At 53.0% G+C, this 11774-nt stretch overlaps 1 protein-coding gene across 1 annotated transcript in view; it reads left to right on the top strand.

Moving 5' to 3' along the window:
• The first annotated feature begins 6 nt into the window (after positions 1-6).
• UBAC1 (UBA domain containing 1) overlaps positions 7-11774 on the top strand; it is a 25840-nt gene continuing 14072 nt past the window's right edge. Inside the window, exons 1-4 of the mRNA XM_021718850.1 lie at positions 7-93; positions 5089-5209; positions 6302-6375; positions 10811-10918. Coding sequence (XP_021574525.1) covers positions 6349-6375; positions 10811-10918 — 135 coding nt within the window. The 5' untranslated portion in view covers positions 7-93; positions 5089-5209; positions 6302-6348. The remainder of the gene's footprint in view (positions 94-5088; positions 5210-6301; positions 6376-10810; positions 10919-11774) is intronic.

The raw sequence follows: 11774 nt of genomic DNA, 5'->3' as shown, positions 1-11774 counted from the left end.
CTGCACATCTGCGCGGCGGACGGCGCCGAGTGGCTGGAGGAGGCGACCGAGGACACCTCGGTAGAGAAGCTCAAGGAGCGCTGCCTCAAGCAGGTAAGGCCGGATCCCGCGACCCCCTCTGGGACCCTCTCCGACCCCGACCCCTGCCTCGGCTGCGGATCCCCGCCTCAATCCCGGACCCCTGACCCCTGCTTCGGCTGCGGACTCCCACCCCAATCCCGAACCCCCTTCCCGACCACGGACCCCTGTCTCGCTGCGGACTCCCATCCCAATCCCGGAGCCCTGCCCCGACCCTGGACCCGTGCCTCGGCTGCGGTCCCCGTCCTCAATCCCAGACCCCCACCCTACCATCCCTGCCTTGACTGCGAATTCTCACCCCAATCTCGGACCCCTGCCCCAACGGCAGACCCCCATCCCGATCCTGGAGCCCCTGCCTCAACTGCAGACCCTCACCCCAATCCTGTATCCCTGTCAAAAGTGCGGACCTCCTCTTCAACCTCAGACATCTGTGTGGACTGCGGGCCTCCACCTCAATTCCTGACTCCCATCTGGACCCCCATCTTGACCTCGCAGCCTTCCCCATCCCTGCACCCCGACCCAAACCCCGACCTCAGCTGCGGACCCCCACCCCAATTCTGGATGCCCACCTCGACCTCAGGGTCCAGCGCCCAGTCTGTGGCTCCCAGGTTCTAGCCCGGGATGGGGGCAGTGCCCCCTGCCCCTTTTCTCATCGACCTCCCTTCTAGACCCCAGCTCTCTGCCTTGAACCCTGAGTACTTGCCCAGTGCCAGCCAAATGGCCAAGCGCTTTCCAAGGCCCTCTCTTATTCAACTACAACTATTCTGGGAGGTAGGGGCAGATGGGGAAACTAAGGCTGGGAGAGGTGAAGTTGCAGGCAGATTTTGCAGCATTTGTGCTTGTTTGCTGCTGGAGTGAAGTTTTTCTTTTTCAGCAGCTCCTGCAAGAGCAGAGAGTTAATGTAGGACCCTTGGCTAAGAGGCCCCTTCCCCTTCCCTGCAGAGCGTCTGCCTGGAGCTGTTTCCTGTTAACTGCCACAGGGCCAGGGCTTGGCTCAACCACTTGTGCCTCTTAGCTAGAGTCACTTAAGATAGCCCCGCTGCGCCCTGCTCTTCTGAAGAAGGAAGGTTGATGGAGTGGGCAGATCCAGGAGGAGAGTCCTCTTGCCAAGAGACGCTTTGAGAAGCTTCTTCCCAGGAAATACTTCTTGTGTAGTTAGTTCTTAGGTTGCTAAGTTTTGGGACTGGTTCTTGAGGCTTTCACATCTCTAAACTCAACTTTGTGAGGTCAGCCTAGACGTCTGTCTGTTGGTCTGTCTGTCTTGCGGCCTAAGGAAACTCTATGCTTGGCTTGTGCTTTCTTGTTAGAGTGGAAGTTGAAGGAGACTACAGCCTTAGAGTGGGTCCTCCATGTGAGCTACAGCCCTGCAGGTGACAGGTTGGCTGTGTTGGAATACAGCTGAGTGTGGTCTCCTGGGAGAGGTGTCCAGTTCTGGCTGTGCATCTGCTCACAAAGTACTTCCTTCCAAGGAACTGTGGCGAATGTGGTTCTGTGACTTGTTCTGTAACTGACAGCCCCTTCTGGAATGCATGGGTGTGAATTACCTGAAGTCTGGGCCTCAGAGGGTCATGTCTAGGAGGGGCTGTGGGCTCGCAGGGTCAAGGGCAGGTGTGCCTGGGTGGCTTTCTTGTTTTTCTTCTGGCCTAGTCTGTGTGGTTTGCTGGTTGGAAAACTGCTGGGACAGCAGTAAGCTCCAAGCCTGGGTGGGGACTCTGTGGCGTTCAGACTGTCAGAGTCAGGCATTGCTGCTTGTCTCGTCGTGTGAGTTTCTGTAAGAAAACTCCCTGAGGTGCTGTGTCCTCCCCTACCAAGACAGAAGCTCCTCACAGGCTGAGTTTATAACCCTAAGTGCTGGGTCAGGCTCAGCATGGCCGCTAAAACAAACGTGTGGACTAACAGAGGTGATGGAAATACACTGTCAACCCCAACTTCACTAGCATGGGCATTGCTTGCATGGGGTGGCATTTAGTGTAACCCCCTGCTGGCTTGGATTCACAGGAGCATTGTGATAACATCTGATGGAAGGGAGCAGGAAATGAGGGCAGTTGGGCAGGTCCAGACACTCACTTAGGAACTTCAGGACCGCTCCGGAGTGCATCAGGCATGTGTGAACTACATGCCGGTTTCAGCATGATGCTGACGGTCCCACTCCTGAGGTGTGCTGCCCCGCCCAGCGTGGAGACGTGTCCTTTGGGACTTTTGTCATTTCCTACTTTCAACTGAGATTGTGTTCCACTCTATACTCTCTCCCAGGGTGGAGGGGCTATCTAGTGGGGGTGGAGGGGTCCACACCACGAGGGCGACATGAATTACAAAGAAAGGCTCCCGCTGTCTGTCCCATCCCGTCTGCAGTCAGAGTTGGACAGTCGGATTCATTTGTCAGAAAAGAGAATGCTCAAGTTGGATACTTGAATGTCACCCTGGGAACTGGTCCCTGAATATCACACTGCTGTCTCAACTGTGTTCCTCCTGCCTACTTCCAGGTACATGTTATGCGGACATGTTTTCTCTCTTCCTTTCTTCCCTCTGCCTGCAGAGGAATGATGTAGGCTCCCTGCCTAGTGTTCCCGGGAGTGTCCTACTGTATGAAGGAGGGGTTTACGAGCATAACTAAGAGAAATGCATCGCTGTTGTTGGAGGTCTCTGGCTTCCATTGGCCCTTATGGACAAGGGGCAGAGGAAGCCATTTGTATGGTGAGTGGTTGTGAGTTCTAGACAGTGACACTGTGGTGTGGTGAAGTTCTGTCTGTTGTCAGCACAGACACAGTACTGGCTGGCATGGCCGTTGGAATTCCTAGATCCCATGAAGAGGTGACTTCAAGTGTTGGGTCACATTAGGCATAAGCAGACACGACATCACCTCTTTCTGGGGGGAAGAGGCTGTAGTGGGGTGTCAGGACCTTCCTGCCCGGAGTGCCTTTGTTGGGGTTTTTTCACTGCCACCCCCAGCCTCTGTTGAGAAAAGAGGACACTGAGGGGTTGTAGGTGGCACAGGTGACCCAGGCTTGCAGTTTGTTCCTGGTGTGCTAGTGACGCCTTATAAAGTATGGTGTTTTGGGAATAAGTATAAGAATTGTTTTCAAAAGTTGTGTTTTGTGGACTGTATTCTGAACTTGACAAATCAGCTAGCCTGCACATTTTAGAATTACGAAGAGGCATACCCAGTGCTTCTGGGAGCAATGCTGTTGTCAAGTTCATAGGAACTTGGGTCTCTGCTGCATTGTAAGTGGAAAGAATGCATCTTCCTGTTGGCTAGGTTTGACCTCGTGCTCCTAGGCCTCACCAGTTTTGTGTGAACAGTGACAGCCCCTGGGGCCTTTGTGATTCCTTCTACAAACCATTTTCAGTCTTGAGAATAATGAAAGTCTCGAGTTTTGGGAGGTGAAGAACAGGCCTAGGCGTTTCTTCTGGTAAGCAGGTGTGTGCTGAGCATCCCTGAACCTCTAGGGGAGCTGAGGGGATGGAGAGAAGCTTCTAGTGGGGCCTGTGTCCAGCCAGGGCATGTCTGAGGACAGCCTTGAGAACTCTGGCACGCTGGGCACCCTGGGGCTGTCCTGGACCAGCTGGTGCCACAGCCCTCCAGGTCAGGCCCTGCTTGCCACCCGTGGGCTGAGCCACACCAGGTGTTTAGAAAGCACCCACTGAGGGCTTCTGAGAGCTACCCTCAGACCTCAGGGACCCAGTGAGAGAAAGAAAATAGATTACCCTCCTTCCTCCCCCAGTTCTGTGTTTTGAAGGGTTTTCAGCCCGGGCTTTAGAAGCATCTGTGGTTTTCTGAGTTATGCAAGTTAACCCCACTTCCCTGTGATTCTAGCTCCTGGAGGGGGAGCCGTACTTGACTGGGTAGGCCGCATGGTGTTGAGCAGACAGCTGGGTGGTACTCAGGCAGACTCAGGGGAGTGACCTCTGAACACAGACACGTGGGCACACGTGTGGACGCAGAGGCACACGCACCTTGGTTTTCACAGCTGTGCTTGAGGTCTTCACAGGCTGCTGAGCTCACTTGGCAGTCAGACAGCCATGCCCAAAGGAAGGCAGATTAGACCCTCTGTGACCCAGGGCAGTGGCATGTGCATGGAGGATGACTGCACGGTTCTGCAGAGGATCCGACTGGAATGACGAGCCATGTCTGCCAGGCTCCCTGCCAACATTGGCCGTGCGGGCTTCAGATCATCTGATAATTACAGGGCTGGGAGGGCTTGTAGGTGTCTGCTTAGGCTCCTCCTAGAGTTGTTGAGGTGGGTCCCAGGTCGCCAGGAGTGCCCGTCACAGGTTGCTGTGGCATGTGTGAGGGTGGCTGTGGCGTGCACGCTCCTCCCTGCTGCCCGTATGGCTCTCACAGAGGTGAGGACTTGGGTGCCCCCCTCTCCTTCTTCTTCCCTGCCTGAGAGCTGCGAGATTTCCGGGACCTTGGTAACTTAGACAAAACTGTGCCCATCCATTCCAGGGGGGCTACGGACAGCACCTTAGCATGTCCTTCACTTAGAGAACTGGGAGCCAAGTTGAGACCCACCCATCCTCTAAGTGCTCTTCTGGGGACATTGCAGGTGCCAGGGTCAGGACCCGATTCCTTGTTCTCTCTAACAGTTCTTTGCTGTCTCTCCAACCCCCTTCATGTGTCTGTGAAAGAAGGAAACACAAGTACACAAAACACACTTAGATCTTTAGGTCATTGGGAACGACGAACCTACTATTTTCATTTAAAAATTTCTTTCCAGATCTTTCCAGACTAAAGAAGCAGTCTGGGCCAGTGATAATATGTAGGACATCGTATGTCAGTGCTGGAGCCTGCTGCAGGAGTCCTTCATGGGTTGGTCTCAGATCGCTGGTCAGATGTTGTGGTATTTCATTAGATGTTCACCCTTAGTGATAGGAATTCTTAAATTTCATTTGCGCTTTCTTAGCTAATAAGAAAAACCAGCAAACTCCTGGTGTGGCTTAGGCTGTTAGATTCTATATTATTGGTATTACGATTTATTTTCTATCTTGAAATGTATGTTTTTTCCCTAGTGTGCCCATGGGAGCCTGGAAGACCCCAAAAGTGTAACCCAGCACAAGTTAATACACGCTGCTTCAGAGAGGGTGCTGAGCGACACCAAAACCATCCTGGAGGAGAATATCCAAGACAAAGGTAAGGCACTGTGGGGGCTGTGGTGGTGTCGCAGGGGCTATCAGCTCAGAGACATGAGCAGGCCCTGCTGGGGTTGTGCCCTGAGCTGGACGTGAGCCAGAAAGCAGATTAGCCCATGTGGGTTTATTTTTACTTAATTTAAAAAGTTGTGTTGCCAGGAGTCATGGCTCAAGCCTGTAGTCCCAGCACTTTGGGAGGCCAAGGTGAGCAGATTGCCTGAGCCCACGGGTTCGAGACCCGCCTGGGCAACTTGCCAAGACCTCATCAGTAAATCAAAAAATTAGCCAGGTGTGGTAGTGCGCAGGCTGTAGTTCTGGCTACTTGGAAGGCTGAGGCAGAAAGATCGCTGGAGCCCAGCAGGTCGACTCTGGGGTAGATGTGAGCATGCTACTGCACTCCAGCTTGGGCAATAACAAAAAAAAAAATTTGTGTTACCAAGTAGTTGTGAAAGCTAGCAGAAATCTGCCATGCGCAGAGGCATCACTTGGATTTCGCCTGCAGCCCATTTCAGTCAGGGCTCAGGCCCAGAGCCCCACAGGTTCCCTCTGGTAACACCTTGGGCACCTGCAGGACCTGTCACATACCTGCCACGTTGCCCCAGCTTTGTGTGGGAGGTGCTTGAGATAGGAACCTTGGCTTTCTATGTGTCTTTCATGTAGGGACTCTAAATCTGGGATTCCATGAAGGAATCTGTTCTGAAAATACCAGAAGTCATCATCAAGCTCAGAACCAGCTGGGAGGTGACCCACCACTGGGCCTGTGGATGAACTGCACCTGGTGTCTAGCTCTGAGGGTTAAGACCACACTTTCCTCCCTCATGGGTTTTCAGAACTGAGCCTATAGCGATGAGGACATTTTACAGGATTTTCGCCAGTTCCTTGCGCACGTATTGGGGCTGTACCGTGTGTGCCCCCTGGGCCACCGGTCACCTGCATGCCAGCCAGGGCCATGTAGATGTCACAAAAACCAAGGTAGGGCAGGTGGGTATGGATGCTCAGCTAGGGGCCCAGGGGTCACCTCTCCTCTCTTCTCAGCTCACCCGGCACCTTTGGTGATAACCACCATGACAGATATACATGTTGTTTTTCCTAGATGTCCTGTTATTGATCAAAAAGCGTGCTCCAGAGCCACTCCCCAAGATGGCTGATGTCTCGGCAGAAGAGAAGGTGAGGGAGGGCTGCAGGTGGGATCTTCACGGTGGAAGTCTCCATTTAGGTGTGGAGGAGATGGTGATGGTCAGGGCTACAGGTAGAGACATTGTCGCTGGAAATCTCTGTTTGGGGATGCAGGAAGAGTGCTCTTCGTGCTCGTTGTCTACAGACACATGCTCGCATAGTTATGGTGGCTCTGCTCATTGGGGTTTTCCGCTGTGGCCAGGCTGTCTACCCAGCGTCGGTCCTGGTCCCTGCCCTGGACCCTATCTGGGTGGCCAGCACACAGAACACCAGCTCTGTGTTCCGAGGAGCAGACAGGAGAGTGAGGGCACACTCAGGGGTGGTTTAACCCTGTGCTGTGTCTGGCTCAGTCCACACGCACTCCTGTCCCTCCCCTCCTCAGGCAGCCAGACCAGTCCTACTGGGGAATGGAGGAGCTTGGACCACACACAGTAAGGACTAGAGTGCAGGGAGGGGAGGGAGCACGGGCCTCAGCTCAGCTCCCTGCAGGTGGCTCCTTCATCCGCAATCTAATCCTGAAGCGCCCCACAACCCAAGTCTTTCTGAGTGCTGCCATGACGGAAATGCTCGCTGGTGCTTTTTCCAACGGAAATGCTCACTGGTGCTTTTTGGATTTCAGATTTTGAATTTTGGATGTTTAAACAGTATTATGCAAGTCTTCCAAAATCCAAAACACTGAGGTCCCAGGCAACTCAGATAAGGGGTCCTCAACCTGTATTGCTCATTCTTAGAGGAGCTGGGTTTTCCAGTCTGCTCTATTTCTTGCAAGACAGAATTGGCTGTCCTTAGGGTTTATTGGGCTGATTTATGGTCTGTATCTCCCACTTAACTTGCGTACCTTAGAAAAACCTTGCAGAGCGTCATCTATTAGATGGCTACCCCGGAAGCTCATTCTTCAGGAATCTCTGCACAGAGCAAACTGTGTTCTGTAATGACCTCTTGTACGCACGTGGCTCGCACTTGTGCTGACTGCAGCCGTGCTGCTGGGAGGACAACCTTCTTCCTTTCTGTCTTCTTGACTCATGTGGGGATAGAGTTTCTCACTCGTGCCCTGAGAGGCCAGGGAGGGTGTCCGCCCAGGGAAAGCAGGCCAGACTCTCCTGGGGCTGGGCCTGTACCTGATAGCAGTTGGGCTATTTTCAGGTATTATCTGGGACTAGAGGTGCAGGAGGAGCGCCTGGGCTTGGGTCCCCCCTTATCTGCAGCCCCACCTGGCCATGTGGGCTGCACACAGGCGGCTGCCCCACCCATCTGCAGTGGACAGATCTGGGCCTGCCTCTGCCTGTCCCTGAGTCAGGCCTGTTTCTGGGAAGTGCTGCAGACAGGACACAGTTCTCAGGTTGCAGCTGTGCCCGTGGGTACTTGGACTTCAGGCTCGTAACTGGCACAGATAGCAGAATCTGAGCATACAGCCGTCACCACAGCTCCTGGACGGTGGCTGACAGGGTGCGGTGGAGCTCACTTGAGGAACTCATTCTCTCTTCACATATCTGCAGAATGGTGTAAGATGTTAACCCATATTGTTATGAATTAATTTTTAAGTCAGAATAACATATGCATTTAAAAAGTGAATACTGTAGGCACGGCACAGTGACTCATGCCAGTAATCTCAGCTCTTTGGGATGTTGAGGCAAGGGGATCGCTTAAGCGCAGGAGTTCAAGACCAGCTTGGGCAACACAGCAGACCTCGTCTCGTCTTTACAAACATAAGAAAATGAGCCAGGTGTGGTGATGCACACCTATAGTCCCAGCTGTTTGGGAGACTGAGATGGGAAGGTCGCCTGAGCCCAGAAGCTTGAGGCTGTGGTAAGCCATGATCATGGCCCTGCACTCTAACCTTGGAAACAGAGTGAGACGCCAACAAAAGAAAAAAGAAAAGAAAAAAGTCACTACTACAGGTCTTTTAATAAAAACCTGTAGTCTCCTAGCTCCTAACTCTTATCTGTGATCCTTGGTAACTCTCATGTAGATTTCTAAATGATTCATGTATGTTGTGCTTTCTAAAGGGCCAACTTTAGACTCTGTTAGCATCACAGTGAAGAGGAAGCCCCTCCCCAGTTTTCCCTCCCCTTCCTCCCTTGAATGTTGGATTATAATGTTGCTTGAAGATTTTGGGATTTTTGCTACTACTAAAATTAAATGTTGTCTTCTGCTGTGAGCAAAGTAGTTGAAGATTATCTGTCCTTTTCATACAACTTTGTCTTTCCTGGAGTTAGTAATTGCTTCATCATTTTGCTTGCTGAGTTTTTATAGGCTTAGCACTAATTTTTCATGTTCTGCAGCAGAATTGACGAAATCTCTGCGGTTGTGCTCACACATGTTAGGTCACTAGCTGTCCCTTCCTGGGGTTGTCCTCAGATGCCTCTGGGCCCTGCTTCTGTGTGGATTGTGGTTTTCCCAGCCTGCGCACAGCCTGGGCTTTCCTGTCTCTCCCTGTGTTAGAGCCCCTGATCCTGTATAAGGTTTCTGTCTACCTAGCATCGCCACAGACTTGCCACTTGAAACAGCATCTGTTCCTGCTCACAGTTCTGGGGTCCCACGTCTGGCTGTGAGCTGCTTTGTTCATGGCCTTCAGCCAAAATCAGTGTCAAGGGCTGCACTCCTTTCTGGAAGCTCTAGGAGGGACCCCAATTCCAGGCTCTGCTAGGTGGTTAGCAGAGTCCAGAGGGCTGAGATCCTGCTTTCTGTTCCTGGATGTAGCCCGCACTCCTTGCCATGTGGTCTCCTCCATCTTCAGAGCCAACAATAGAACTTAAGTGTTGAGTCTCACCAGAAGGAGCCTGATTAGGTCAGGCCCACCAAGGCCACTCCTTTCCTGGGTCAGCTGTGCCATATGATATAATCTAATCCCCGTGTGGACTGTCCTGCTCACTCCCTGTGATCATACAGGGGTGATGCCAGGTGCAGGGAGCGTGGGCTGTCTTTCATTTCTGCCTACCGCAGAACCCTGGGCTTGTTCTTGACCTGTTCCCTGGGGCTGGTGGAGCCGGCTTCCTCTAGCACCTAGCAAGGGCGGTTAGTCTTGAGGCTTGCATTCCGGTGGGGGAGCACTGCTGTGCCCACGTGCTGTGGCAGCTCTGGTTGTGGTCCTCCCTGCACCCCATCTCCCTTCCCCTACTCCAGCTGAAACCTGGGGCCATCTCTGGGTGTGCTTCACGGTCCTGGGGCTCCCATGCCTCCCATGCAGGTCTTTCTCTTGGTGCTGGTCTCACAAACTTGGGAGATCACGTTTGGGTTCTGGGGAATTCAGCTTTGGGGTGTTGGGTGACTCTCCCACTCCTTATTTTTTCTCATCCTGCTGCTTTTGCTTGTGGGTGGTGGGCCTGCTTCTGGAGGGCCCTCAATGTCAGCATCCAGCCCTCTGTAGCCTTCTCAGTCTGGCTGTCATATTTTAAGCATTCATAAGCAGATTTTGGCTCTCAGGTTATTTTTTCTGGCATTCTAGAGTGTTCCTTGTCTAGCATGGAGTTGCAGTTCCTGGTTTTTAAACCATCCTCTTCCCTTGCTGCTTCTTCCCCATGCTTCTTTGCCGTTTCCTGCTCTTGTTTTGGCTGTCATCTGTCATGGTGGAACATCCCTCACGGCCACCAGCTGTTGGGGTGAATGTCGCCAGCAAGAGGCCCTGGGTGTCTACTGGCTATGTGCTGAGCTTGGATGGCTGTGCTGGAGTGGACTATGCTGTGGGTGGTGACCCAGTCATCTGTGCCCTCTTGCCCAGGCCACCGATACTGAGTAGCCTGGGTGGGGTCTTGTTGTTGGGGTGCAGGAGGTGCTGCTCTCCCTGGCTGGGTCTGGGGCTCCTGCTTTGACGGTCTCAAGCTGAGTGTTCCAGTTGCTGCTGTGGGGAGGGCGGTAGAGGGTGCTGTGCTCCTGGAGCCCGACCACTGCATACCCTCTGACCTATTCTGTCTGGGAGGTTGGAAGGGGTTCGCATGCTCTCTGCTCTGCAGCTCCAGGCTTTAATCCTTGTGGTTCTGCTGGTCAGCCATCCCCTACCGCTTTCTGAGAATGAGTTGCCTCTTCCAGTTATGTTTGCTTTTGTCCTTGTGGTTTCTCTATCTTTCTTCATTTGTTGTCACCCTGGGGGCTCATGAGGAGCAGAAGCAGGCATGGGCTTTGGCCTCGGGTTAGCCATGGGGCCTGTTGGTGTTCCCGGTGTTGCCCCTGCCCTGGAGCTCATGTGGCGTCATCGGTGGCCACCTCACTGTCTGTCCTTCCCACCTCACTCTGGTTTGCAGCAAGTGGGAGTCGTGTCCTTGGCGCCACATCCCTGAGGCATTGCACAGAAGTGTCCAGAATCCCCCAGCTTGCCAAGAAATTGATGATGAGTTCTTTCCCTTGTTGGAGCTCTCTTTGCTCAGTTCATGTAATCTTGCCTTTTATTGCTTGTGTGTTCGTTTCTGACATTCACTACTTTTCTGTGTAGAAAAAGCAAGAACAGAAAGCTCCAGATAGAGATGCTATCTTCTGGGCGACGGCCAATCTGCCCTCCTACAACATGGACCGGGCTGTGGTCCAGACCAACATGAGAGATGTGAGTGTCAGCCACAACTGGGCATGGCCACTGAGGGAGGCCTAGAGAGATCTGGGAAGACAGGGAAGGGTGTGGGGAAGGAGACCTAGAGAAATCTGGGGACATGGGAGTGGGAGGGTTAGATTGATCTGGGGAGATGGGGAAGGAAGTCAGAAGGGAGGGTTGGAGAGATCTGGGGAGTGGGAGGGTTAGATTGATCTGGGGAGATGGGGAAGGGAGTCAGAAGGGAGGGTTGGAGAGATCTGGGGAGAGGGAGGGTTAGATTGATCTGGGGAGATGGGGAAGGAAGTCAGAAGGGAGGGTTGGAGAGATCTGGGGAGAGGGCGAAGGGTGTGGGGAGGGAGGGTTAGAAGGATCTGTGGAGATGGGAGGGAGGCCTAGAGAGCCGGGGAGACAGGGAAGGGGGTGGGGAAGGAGGGTTAGAAAGGTCTGGGGAGATGGGAAAGGGTGCAGGGAGGGAGGATTAGAGAGATCTGGGGAGATGGGGAAGGGTGTGTGGGAGTTCTGCTGTCTAGTGTCTTTCCTTAAATCCAGAATTATTACTGATTAAGAGGTTTAAAGGCATCTGAAGGCAGGACTGCAAAGCTAGTTACCACTGGAGAGTATTAGAGTTTGGTCTTGAGTTTAGCGAAAACTTTTAGGTAGAAATCTGAGCTCCTAAGTTCTTTTGGATTGGAGTGTTCAATTGCAAAAGGAAAGCGCTTGCAGTGTCACAGGTCCAGAGCATCTGGACGTTGTTGGGGCTAGGGAGGCGGGAGATGGCTGACTGTGGGTGCATTGGTGCTGTGTGATGTGGACTCATTCAGGATTGTAGCCCTGAGCCCTGGTTCACTTTAGGAATGAATCTCTTGGGGTC

Source organism: Carlito syrichta, unplaced genomic scaffold, assembly GCF_000164805.1.
Source record: "Carlito syrichta isolate Samal-C Ts95f unplaced genomic scaffold, Tarsius_syrichta-2.0.1 Scaffold313900, whole genome shotgun sequence".
Taxonomy (NCBI): Eukaryota; Metazoa; Chordata; class Mammalia; order Primates; family Tarsiidae; genus Carlito; species Carlito syrichta.
Note: the sequence above shows the minus strand (reverse complement) of the source record. Positions and strands in the feature narration are given on the sequence as shown.